General features: G+C 45.3%; 1 protein-coding gene across 8 annotated transcripts in view; it reads right to left on the bottom strand.

The window, feature by feature from the left end:
- Positions 1-493: 493 nt before the first annotated feature.
- The window catches only part of gigyf2 (GRB10 interacting GYF protein 2), a 19342-nt gene continuing 7906 nt past the window's right edge, over positions 494-11929 (bottom strand). The window contains exons 5-29 of one of the 8 annotated variants that reach the window (XM_031855034.1): positions 11642-11750; positions 10019-10124; positions 9809-9849; positions 9692-9727; positions 9345-9512; positions 8771-8964; positions 8157-8304; positions 6904-7092; positions 6626-6795; positions 6142-6298; positions 5871-6037; positions 5464-5561; positions 4749-4877; positions 4511-4641; positions 4289-4389; positions 3920-4060; positions 3666-3824; positions 3326-3577; positions 3120-3242; positions 2638-2988; positions 2171-2376; positions 1886-2037; positions 1571-1779; positions 1192-1339; positions 494-1087 (exon numbers count right to left, since the gene is read on the bottom strand). In XM_031855034.1, coding sequence (XP_031710894.1) covers positions 1023-1087; positions 1192-1339; positions 1571-1779; positions 1886-2037; positions 2171-2376; positions 2638-2988; positions 3120-3242; positions 3326-3577; positions 3666-3824; positions 3920-4060; positions 4289-4389; positions 4511-4641; positions 4749-4877; positions 5464-5561; positions 5871-6037; positions 6142-6298; positions 6626-6795; positions 6904-7092; positions 8157-8304; positions 8771-8964; positions 9345-9512; positions 9692-9727; positions 9809-9849; positions 10019-10124; positions 11642-11750 — 3750 coding nt within the window. In that variant the 3' untranslated portion in view covers positions 494-1022. Of the gene's footprint in view, positions 1088-1191; positions 1340-1570; positions 1780-1885; positions 2038-2170; positions 2377-2637; positions 2989-3119; positions 3243-3325; positions 3578-3665; positions 3825-3919; positions 4061-4288; positions 4390-4510; positions 4642-4748; positions 4878-5463; positions 5562-5870; positions 6038-6141; positions 6299-6625; positions 6796-6903; positions 7093-8156; positions 8305-8770; positions 8983-9344; positions 9513-9691; positions 9728-9808; positions 9850-10018; positions 10125-11641; positions 11751-11929 lie in introns of all 8 variants that reach the window. The other 7 variants (XM_031855035.1, XM_031855039.1, XM_031855037.1 and 4 more) reach the window with 7 other exon arrangements.

The raw sequence follows: 11929 nt of genomic DNA, 5'->3' as shown, positions 1-11929 counted from the left end.
GGCTCTACTTTGCCATCATTATCCATGAACACCCAGCAGAAGAGGAATGGGGGGGGGGGGGGGGAAATTCAACTGTAACGCTGCATTCACACTACGAGCAACGCAGCAACATTCTACAAGTCATTTTTAATGGGAGCCGGTGACATGAAGCTACAAACCGACACTTGCTGCTGCGTGACGCACTGCTTATCAAGGTGGAGCTGCTTTCAACATTTCTTAGCGCTCCGGTGACGCGATTAAGCGTCAACCGATCATGTGGTTTATTTTCACCCTGTTCTGTTCCAACTGCAAAAAAAAAAAAAATGCCGTTAGCAAGTTCCGTTTCAGGACATAACTACGTCAACGAGCACCTGAGCAACACTTGAGAGACTCGACCACAAGGTAGCAGTTTTTTTGTTGCTCGTAGTGTGAACATAGCATGGGGGGGGGGGAACTAGAAAAAAAAAAAAAAAATATAATTATTGATTAGGGACAACAGAAAAGAAAAAGAAAAAAAAAAAAAGAGGACAATCTCTCTCTAACCTTTTTCCCATAATAGCCAAACCACCCCACCCATATATCCAAACTTTAAAAAATCCCATACAACAGAGGCCAAATTTAAATGATTTGCTGTCACTGAATTTCAGGACACGATTCGGGTCCAAGCAGCTGATGCTCTGCCGACATAGACACCGCCGCAGACCTCTCCAGAAACTTGAGTTCATTTGGTGACAGCTCTCTCTCTCGGCTGGTCGGATGTTTCACTGGCCAGTTTGCTCCGGTCCATTTCTCCCGAGGGTTGTTATCAGAGTATAGGTCCGTACGCAATTGGAAAACACACCCTGCCTCAGAGATCATCGTTTGTTCGCAATTTGGAATTTATGAGAGATTACCAGAGTATGTCTGATAAATGTGAAACTGAAAATAAAGGTGAAACTTGTGGAAGCTGTTGGGGGGTGGGGGCGTAGCAGGGGGTTCCGGGTAAAACAGCTGCTGTTCATATCGGATACAGTCAGTTGGAGTTGCTTGGCCGCAGTCCCTAATCAGTCCTCCAAAGTCTCAATCTCTCCCATATTCAATCTCTCAGATGCCGCATTCACAGAGAAACCTGAAACAAACACAAACAAAGATCCAATTAGCAGGCGAGATATAAATAGCGGTGACACATCGTTACAGGTTTTTTGGATTTAGCAGCTGGGTGCTCGCTCTCACCTAGAAGGCTGGGGTCTGCACGGACCATCTTCTGCTTCTTTTTCTTCTTCCCAGAGGTGACCGTCTCAAAGCGCTGCTGCTGCTGCTGCCCGCTCGTGTGGTTGGACTGATGGAGTGACGAGGATCCTGTTCCACCCCATACAGAATCCTGTGCAGAACGCCAGCAACGTCAGAACGTTACTACTCGACTGGATGTGGTCCCAGTAAATTATGATTTCATTACCAATTAAAATGTGGAAAAGAGGGAACCCAAAACCACTAATGTTTGACGGTTGGTTTGGCTTTTTCTAATCACATTACAAGATGAAAAATGGGACGAAAACATCTGGCACCTCCTGCTGAGCCTTTAACTCACTGGTACCACTTCAGTCTTGCTCACCTGCTGCTGCTGCTGCTGCTGCTGCTGCTGCTTGAGGGTTTGCTGTTGGCTCTGCGGTGCCGGTTGGTTAGCGTTCTGTTTGGCACGACGTTCCAGGAACTGCTTGGCAAAGTCCTTGGCCTCGGGAGTGTCCCCCAGATAGGCCCTGACATAGTCGTGCACCTCGTACGGAGAGTCCACTTCTTTCAGGAAGGATGCAAACGTTGGAACTGGCAGGGAGACGGATGGAGAACATTTGGGAGTTTGGCTTACAGAGATGTTGATCAATAGCTGTGGGTGGACTGCTTGTGCAAAGCATATTTTTAAAAGTCTCACCATCCAGATTGTTGGCCGTGTTGAGGGTGTGCAGAGTTTGCTCACACCACAGCATGAAGGTGTCCTGCGGGTTCTTATTGACCCCTTGAAACAACTTTACCAGCTTTTCCTCCTCTTCTGCTTTCTTATTGACCCGCCCACTCACAGAGTTACTTCACAATACAGAAAGAAGGCAAAACAAAGTCATTAAGATCTGTGTATTACTCATATCCTTCATGTGGTAAGTCATGCTTCACTAGGAGGTTGTGACTAAGACATTTCTATTTTGGCATTATTAACAAATACCTGAGGTTGGCGTTGCCTTTGTTGTTCTTCTGCGAGCTGCTTTTCTTTGTTGGAGGAGGTTGCTGAACAGCTTCTTTCACCGCCTCATCCCAGAAGCCCATGTTAGCGTTGTGGGTGTCCCCCCAGATACTGCTGGAGTCTGAGCCCCAATTAGTGCAGATGCTGGTGTTCACGGATCCCCACACCGAGCTGCTCAGAGACGACGTCTGTGACGAAAGTGAGACACCGTTACTGAAATAACACTGGTTTCTAGGGTTGCAAGCCACACTACGTTTCAGTATCGATTAATCTGCCCATTACTTTCTTACATATTCAAATGAAATGAAAGCGACAGAGTAATATTTTGGACATTCAATTTGAATTTCTTAATGTCAAAATGTTGCTGAATCCAATAGAAATCCCTGCAGCGCTACATAGCTTTCATCTTCTTCCAGCCAATAAGACAGAGTATCATGTAGGTCACGTACAGTTCTGTTTTGAGTGCGGATCTGTTGGGTGACAATGGAGTGTGGTTGTTGTTGCTGTTGCTGCTGCTGTGGTGGCTGCTGCTGCGGCGGCTGTTGTTGCTGCTGCTGCTGCTGCTGTTGTTGTTGTTGCTGTTGTTGCTGCTGCTGCTGCTGCTGCTGCTGTTGCTGCTGCTGCTCCTTCCGTTGCTTCATCTGCTGGGTTTCTTCCCTTTGAATCTCCAGCAAAGATTTGGTAGCCACTGGCTGTTTGGCCACACTTCCCCAACCAGACAGCTTGGTCTGGGGCTGCTGAGCCAGTTGTAAGGCCTGCTGCTGCTGTAGTTTCAGGAGCTCCTGTTGCTGACGTCGCTGCTGCGGGGTTGAGAAGGAAAAAGGAGGACATGAATAAATAAAGAAAATGACGATATATTCAAAAAGCATTACTTTTAACTCATAGAGGCACTAAAACAGCCAAACAAAACCCGGCTGCTCGCTGCCTTTACCTCCTCCCGCGTCTGTCGTTCTCCCTCCTCTTCCAGTTTCTGGATCTCAGCCAGTGACTGGGCGCTCGGAGTCTGGTTTATAGGGTTGGCCGACTGCTGGCCCCACTTTGAAGAGGATGGCAGCTGCAGAGCAGAACAGGTGTTTTATAAACTTTAACCGCATTTTGTACCGTCTATTTCTGCTGGCTTATCATCTGTGCGCTTACCTTCATTTGTGCAAGCTGTTGTTGCTGCTGCTGCTGCTGTTGAAGTCTCCTGAGGGCCTCTTGTTGCTGCTGCCTCTGTCTCTGCAGCTCCTGCTGTCTTTGGACCTCCTGCTCTCTCCTCTTCTGCTCCTCCAGTTGTTGTTGGGCCAGAGCAGCCGCCGCTGCAGCAACTGCCGCCTCTTCCTCTGCTTGCTTTTCCTCCTCGCGCCTCCTCAATGCCTCAAGTTCCTCTTGCTTCCTGCGCTCCTCTTCCTGGAGAGGTAGAGGACATGGCACTCTAGAGAGACATTTCACAAATCCAGAAAGGAGGTAGGAAGTGCGTGACATTTCATTCGCTCACCTGTTTGCGGAGGAACTCTTCCCGTTTATTTCTCTCCTCCTCTTCCCTCCGCCTCTCCTCTAATCGACGGAGAGCTTCCTCTTGTGCCATTCTCTCCTCTTCCTCTTTCTGTCTGCGCTGTGCCTCTTCTTGCTCTTGCTGCCGTCTTAATGCTTCCTCCTAGCAATGTACAAAACGGGGTCAGTTCTCAGCGCAGTGAAACAGTAGCTCAAGGGCTTTGTGTGCTTCAGATCGATATTGTTTGAATGCTCAACCTGTTTTTGCCGGGCCAGCTCCTCTTCTTGCAGGCGTTTCCGTTCCTCCTCCTGTCGAGCCCTCAGGGCCTCCTCCAGGCGTTTCCTCTCCTCTTCCTTCCTTTTGGCTCTCATTTCTGCCTCACGCCTCTCCAACTCCAACTGTCAGATGAGAAAATAAAACACCCCCCCATGATATTATCTGCAGAGATGCGACATCCTACATCTTAAAATCATAGATTCATCCGCCTAATAACTATTGTAATGCAATCTTATTTCACCTTTCAAATCAAGAAACATTTTGTTTTTCAAAAAACACTCAATGGATGCTGCGGTAACCAAGACTATTACAGGTTTAAAAAGAGAAAAGTGAGCAGAAACACTGTTTACCTTTGTAGACTTTGACTTCTCCAACTGTTGCATCTGCTCGATGGTTGGAGCCTGTGCCATGGAGTCTATAGGTAAATCCCACACGCTGCCGCCGTCCCACGCTGTGGAGAGTGATACAACACGATGCATTAGACCTGTCATAACACCACATAGACGTTCTCTGTCCCCCTCATGTGACTCAAGAAGAACCAAACACTGCAGAACATTTAAGGTAGACCTCACTGTTTGGAGCAGCTTGTTGTATGTTTGGTGTGCAGGAAGCCTGAGAGGACGGGTTCTGCATTTCCCACACAGAACCAGAGTCTGGTACAGACAGGGGCCGGGTAACGGGAGGTAGGAGGCTCTCAGATGCTCTGCAAAAACCCAAGAAGATATGTGTATTAATATACATGCAATACTCTTTACCTCTTTCTCAACACTGAAGCACGGGTACAGATGTATTCAGAGGTAGCATATCAACCTCAGCTTGAGAGCCTGGTATTGCTGTAGAAGCAAGTTGATCTGCTGTTGGTGTTGTTGCTGCTGTTGAAGAGGAGCTGAGCTAAGAGCTGCAGCTTTCTGCTGAGCCAGGGCCTGAGCATACTGCTGCCTGAACACAGAAATGAGAGACAAACGGGAGTTAGCATTCGAAAGAATAGCAGAGAGAGAGTGTGTGTGTGTGTGTGTGTGTGTGTGTGTCATCATGGCAAAATGTGGTCCTGGAGACACCTACTATAGCTGGTACTACCACTAAAGTAGTTTTGAGTATTGAGGTATTTTATATGTCTGTCTTTGAACAGGTTTCGTCACTGCGATAGCGTCACAACCGAGCAAGACGCAGTCATCAAGCGTTACAGGTGTGTAGCTGGCCTCAAAGGTGGGTGTGGTTCAAGCAAAAGTGTTGGAAGTAAGGGTGTAAGGAAGCCCCTGGACCAATTTGCCATTGCGACTGGTGTGATGCCAATGCAAGATGCTTTCTAGATTACAATCTGCAATTAATGTGATTAAAATGTTCGGTGTTTTACAAATCCATTTGGGTCATTTTCATGCGTGAGCCGTACTTGAACTCTTTAACCTATTTCTGCATTAAGTCCAGGAAGTTTGTAAATTAGTATATTTGGACATTTGTCATTATGACACAAACAATCATGCTGCAACTGCAAACAAAAAAAGTGTCAGATGTGAGCCTGCTGTACCTGAGGAGGTATTGATACTGGAGCTGCTGTAACTGGTAAAGATTGAGAGCAGTGAGCTCTTGCTGCCTCTTCAACCTCTCTTTATCACCATCCCCCTGCAGTACATAAGAAGACAATCGGAATAAATCACAGCATTCAAACAAGCAAAAACAAGGTAGCTACAAACAAACAACAACAAACTATTTTAAATCATGTGTAGAAATGTCTGAGACGCTTTTCTTTGTTGCTTTAAGAGAAGGACACAGAGTCAGCGAGAAGAAGGGTCTGAAAACAATTAGGACTCATATAAAACATATTATGAGTAGAAAGAGTGGAATACCACACCACCTGCAGGTCATGGCTAGTAATGGCAACTAATATTAGACTTTGGACATGAGGAATGAAACAGTCATTTAGCAAACGCATACCTGTAGAGGTGGTGGTGCAGGGCCGGGGGTGAACGGTACTCTCCCCCAAATCTTCATGATCTCTCCAAGCGCCTGAAATACTTCGTCACATCCTCTTTTGACTAAGAGAGACATTGTGAAGTAACCAGCCTGGAACCACTCGGCCATCTCCTGGTTACTGAATGGACCTGAGGGAGCACAACAAGGGAGCAGAGTCAGGGGAGCAGTGTGGAAAATAAATGCGCAGCATTCACGTCACATTTTGAGCACACAGAACCTCTTCCCGTCTCACCCTGGATCTCCCCTTGGGGGTCTTTGTAGAACCACTTGAGAGCAGCCTCATGGGTGAGCGGCAGGCCTGCAGGTTTGGGCTTCTTTGAAGTCTTCGCTCTGAGTCTGTTGTCGTCCACCACACTATCCTGTAGGTATGCTACCATCTTTTCTGCCTCCTGGGGAAAAGTTGGAGCGAAGACACAGCGAGAGAATTTTAGAAAAGATATTGCATTCTACAGCTTCCTGCTTCCTTTTAGCCGATTGGTCGGCTAACTGGTTGCTGGGGTTAGAGTGGACAGAAATTGTATGAATTTTTTTATGGTCTCTTAAAGTAAATGTACGGGTAGTTAGAGCTCAGTTATAATATTCACAAAATAAGCTTTCCTTTTTGACGAGTGCAAGATTTTAAGAGGTCCTTGAAATCAGCCAAAGATCATTTATGGAATAGAGGATAGCCCTCCTATCTTACGACAGATTTTCATGTACAAATTCTACTAACTTACCTGCTCAAAGTGTTTCAGTCTTTCATCTTCATCATTGTCGTGTCGCACAGCAGTGGGCCTTCCAATAGGCGCCATTAAACTTGAAGGGAAGGGCAACGGATTGTTCATTGCCACAGGAACCTCCAGAGGCTTCTGCTGTAGCTGGACGCTGGGCGATGGAGCAGACACTTCTGTACAGAACAGCATGAGGAGAAGGCAGAAATTAGGTTTGCCTCTAAAACCAACTGGGGGAAAAAAATAATTAATATTTACAGTGAAATTGAAGACTCAAATCCCACCTTGGGCAAGGGTTGTAATGTGGTTCATGGGTAGGGACTCGAGCATGCTGTTAGACATGGGGACATGCAGGGGGGCTTTGCAGGGCTCTGGTGGGAGCTCCAGGGATGGCTGCCGTTCAGCGGGCCTCTCAGCCTCTTCCGTTCTGTTGGGCTGGATCAGGGCCAGAGACTGGGCAGGAACCTGGGGCTCTGAGACAGGTGGGCAAGAGGTGGAGCCACAGGTAAAGCCTCCTCCGACGCTCTCAACAACTCTAAAATATATTATTAATAATAATAATAATAATGGCAGACATAAGATGGTACCATAACTAATAGAGCTGTGACCCTCAACTTAATATAAAAAAAAAGAAAAAAAAGGAACAGTTTTCATTGTGGTTGATGTTGACGTAATTCACAATGAGCATGAGAACCTCTTCCACATCGGCCATTTTCCTTTTCTTTGTTCATGCTCGCAGGCTTTGATTGCTTTGAAATTGCTGACGGTAAATTGTTATTTCATCACGGCGGTTGGTGGACAAAGCAGCCGAGCAATCCATTGTGTCTTTTTGTGTCCTAAACAACAAACACTGGCTTGTGAATCTTATGTCAGTAATAACTGCGATGTTACAGTTACTGTACCGTTTCAAGAAGATCATTTGGGCCACATTCTGGTGTCAAGGGAACAAATTGGCATCGACCACAAACAGAATACCGTCTACTAGCTGTAGACAGAGGGCCGAGTAATGCTTACATGAGATTAGTATTGATTTTCTCATACATAGATAATGAATATTTGAAACCGTTTCGAGAAGCATTCTCTGCAGTCGTAGAAAAGTCATATTGTCATGTTATAGCCTTGTTATATTTATCTTTTAATGAATACAAAAATGGTATGCCTTCAGTGTTGTGTAAACTTTTTCCTGTGGTATTGAAAATGGTATAAAAACATAAAGTCCTCCTGCACAACACTGCATGTGTTGCAAGTATGCATTTTCTTTTGATCAGTTAAACGTGTCAAAAGTAAAGCGACAGAAAATGTTCTCATGTTGTAAATTTGGTCAAAAGGGCCCCACGTTCAAAAAAACAGCGTCTCTGATGCTTTTTTGTAGCTGAACTAAACTTCTCACCACAATGTAGAAAGAGGCTGAGGAAGAATTTAAGACAAAGTCTTATGAAAGTAGAATTCAGATTCTTGCACGACGTTCATTTGACTTCTTATCTCTGCTTGTCCTACAACATAGAAAATAACGCAAAAAGCACTCAAACTATCTGACCTTTTCGTTCGGCCTCTCTCTTGGCCTCTGCTACCCTCTCTTTGGTCTCCCTGGGCTGACCGTCGTCCTCCTCCAGGCCCTCTTCACACTCTTCCAAGGGTTTGAAGTCCAGCTCTCCCTCCTCCAGGATTGGCTCCTTGGAGGCTTTCTGAATACACAAGAAAAAAAAAAACCACAATACCGGTCACTCTGCCACCCGAGACTGAAAGATTTATGGAATGCTAATAGCGTCTCGTATTGTAGCTCGCAGATTTCTTGAGAACCGCTCATCCGAACAACTTCACAATCGACACTGCGCTTCTGTGGGTCCTGATTAATACACCTGCCATGGTATAGTTGCCTCCCCAGCAATGCTAGAGTATAAATGTGGGTGCAAAACCTCACACCAACATCGATGGGGCCCCCTCTCAATATACAACCCGGTGTGTATTGAGAGGGCACTACTAATAAATATGTCCCATAGATCTTAAGCGTTTGCACTCGACACTGCACTCCCTCAGCAATACATCCGTAAGTCTAAGCACAGACAGCACAGTTCAATAAATGGCACATCGACGCCTACTTTCAAAGTCTTTGTCATACATTGATTGATTTAACCAAAACTCTACTCTGACCTTGAGTGAGAGAAAGGCCCCCGATGAGTCGAAGGTGCCCGCCTCCTCGTCCGCGTCCTCCAGACACCACTCCGGCAGGCTGTCCCTCTCGTCCTCAAAGCTGCCGCTGCCCGACCGCGGCCTCCTGTAGCCGCGCTCGTCTTCTCTCGCATCGAATGGGAAGCGACGTCGCTGGTCCGGGTGTTCCCGCCACCCTGCTGACCGAGGCCCATCTGATTAAAATATTTCATATCGACATCTTGAATCGCATGAGCTACCTTAGCGTCATCAAGATGGGAGTAAATGTTTGGCCACCAGTACTGCATCCACATACAATCACACATGGTAACAGTATGATTTTGAGCATGTGCATTAAGAGGGACCAGTTCACCTTTGAATCGTCTCTCTTTCACAAAACTTGAGCCCTTAATTGGTACCGGTTATGTGTCATATCATGCTGAAAGCAAAGCTGACAAACCCGTCACTAAACCAAAAGAAAAAGTGGAGCTGAACCCATAAGACAAACACAGCAGGACACCACAAATACATGTATCAAAGATAGACGTATTGGTAATATGGTCGGTGCTGTGCCCACCTGGGCTCAGGGGGCACCACCGTTCACTGTCCCGCCGAGACCCTGCCAGGCACCAGCCCCCCTCATCATCCTCACCATTCTGAGCAGAGCGCCAGTTCTCGCTCTCTGACCGCGTGAAATCGATCTTCCTCGGTAGGCCCGTCACACCATCCTCATAGTTGCCACGGACTACAAAGAGTAGCGGGATGGTTAAAGGTGAAGCCATCATTAATACAATGATTATCAAACTCACTTTACCTAATCTATCAGTTAAAAAATAAATTAACTGTAATCAAACATGTCACTAAGACCAACTGAAATAAATCTGAACTCAATGGTCAATTATTAAACTACGAAGGTACACTTACTGTGATTCATCGGAAAATGTCCCGGGGCAACCTCTGCTAGGGTGACAACACAACAAGTAAATAAACCAGTTCATTTGACATGTATTGATTATTTGAGCTACAAAATGTAACACCAACCTGGGTCTTTTCGACCTGGCTTTTCAAACCTTCTCTCTCCCCTGGTGAGAAAAAAAACAAAAAAAAAACACCACAATATGTAAAGTTATTACAAAAATGAGTTTCATTTCTGTCTAGAAAAAAAAAAAAACGCTCATATTGAACACCTGTACATGGTCCAAACAAGGGCAGACTTTTACAACAAAACTCCACAATTGTGCATTTCAATACCTTTCTTCCCAGCTCTGGGAACGATGCATCTCCCTCGCTCCACGACCAAAAACTTCCACATCATCAAAACTTCTTTGGTAAAAACCTCCATCTCCTCTTCCCCGGCCTGAAAACAATCACAGGTTGACGTGACTTAGTATGACCTGAAGGGGTCAAGTTGCCATTGACTGTGTGCTGCTACTGAGCACGAACCAGCCTTTAGGTAGGATAGTTAAAGTTGCACTCAAAGATCAAACGGCAGCAGAGTGTTTTCCACAAAAGACGATCAGAAAGTCTGAACCCACCCTCTACAGCCATTAGTCACTGGTGAATACGCACAGATATCCGATGATGTACCATAAACCCACTCTTGTGGTTTTTAATTAATTTATCCGCTCAATTATTCATAGACAATACCCTCCAACAGTGACATAGCAGTGAGGCTGTGGTATTCTCACAGCGTGTATCAGATGACAAACAACAATATTGTGCACTACTGTTAACATCTGATCTTTTTCCCTACGTACCGTTTATAATAAAACCCTCTATATGACATGGCTTTTTGACCAACCTTCAATTTAGGCGGTTCAGAAAAAGTGACTGGATAACTAAGTTCAGTTGAAGTACATAAAAGCCTACACAGAGATGTTAAGAGCTGCTACTGCTGATTGAACTCTACCCATTGTCTGGACCTAAAGCTGGGAATGTGACCTGTGAAGTTTACTAACAAACACATTGGTTGTATAGATATGAATAGATATGAATGGTGATGACGCAGCAAAAAATAAAAGTCACACCGACACACACGCAGCACAGTTAACGAGGGGATCCTCCCACATCAAGTGACTATCCCTAACCTACCAAGCAGACTGAGAAAAAAACCACCTGTCGAGAAGGGTAAAACTATTTTTTGCTAATCGTGAAAACTCGGCACATTTGACTATGTAAATGTGGTCGAAATCATCACTGGAACTAATGCAAATGGACTTTCGGATTGACAGAAATCTTAAAAAACAAGAAGGAATGAATAGTCAAATACGACATGTATGAACATGCAAATCCAACTAGAAAAAAAATAAATTCAAACGGATACAGCCCTAGTAAATGCCAATGACTTTGCAGCATCATGATTCAGCTCTTGAGAGTTGGTCAGTAAGTTATAGCCTAAATGTTTTAGTTGGTCTGTACCAACCACGGTAAAGAACAGGAAAGATGCCACTGTACAGAAACAAGACACTCATTTATTTTCTGTGACCAGAACACAAAACCTGGGCCTTCCAACAGAAGTACTTCTCTGAACCCAGTCTACACAGCTCTGTACCATACAGCTCTGTACCATACAGCTCTGTACCATACAGCTCTGTACCATACAGCTCTGTACCATACAGCTCTGTACCATACAGCGTGCTACTAGCAGTTATTTTTCAATGTTTGAGACGCATCAATAGTTCAAGCAGCTGCGGAAGAGTATGCAGAGTAAGCAAAACACCTTCAGAGTGCTAATATAACATTCCTTGTCTCAGTTGGGGGGATACTTCAAAAGGCATCTCAACTATCTGCAGTTGTTGTGACTTCTGAAACTGCATAGACAGAAGAGCTACATGAAATAAAAAAAAAAAAAAGGAAAAATGACGAAATTCTCACCTCTACCCCTTGAGGTACTTCGGCCTCTTGGTGCCCCTACTATGGGCCCACCTCCTCGTCCGGTCAGCCGAAGTACAGCTGCACTGTTTACAGACATGGAAAAATTTCTCTGCAAACACAAACGGGGGAGGGGAGCGAGGGGGACAAAACGTAAGCTCTTAGCTCTCCTCTTTGCACCGGAACTGTATTTTGGTACCTTTATTGCCAAAAGTACTTTATAATCCAATAAACTACATTAAGGAGCCAACTGGCCTGAGGGCAATATATATATATATTTATATATATATA

Source organism: Anarrhichthys ocellatus, unplaced genomic scaffold, assembly GCF_004355925.1.
Source record: "Anarrhichthys ocellatus isolate YVR2014 unplaced genomic scaffold, GSC_Weel_1.0 scaffold15, whole genome shotgun sequence".
In the NCBI taxonomy this organism is placed as follows: Eukaryota; Metazoa; Chordata; class Actinopteri; order Perciformes; family Anarhichadidae; genus Anarrhichthys; species Anarrhichthys ocellatus.
Note: the sequence above shows the minus strand (reverse complement) of the source record. Positions and strands in the feature narration are given on the sequence as shown.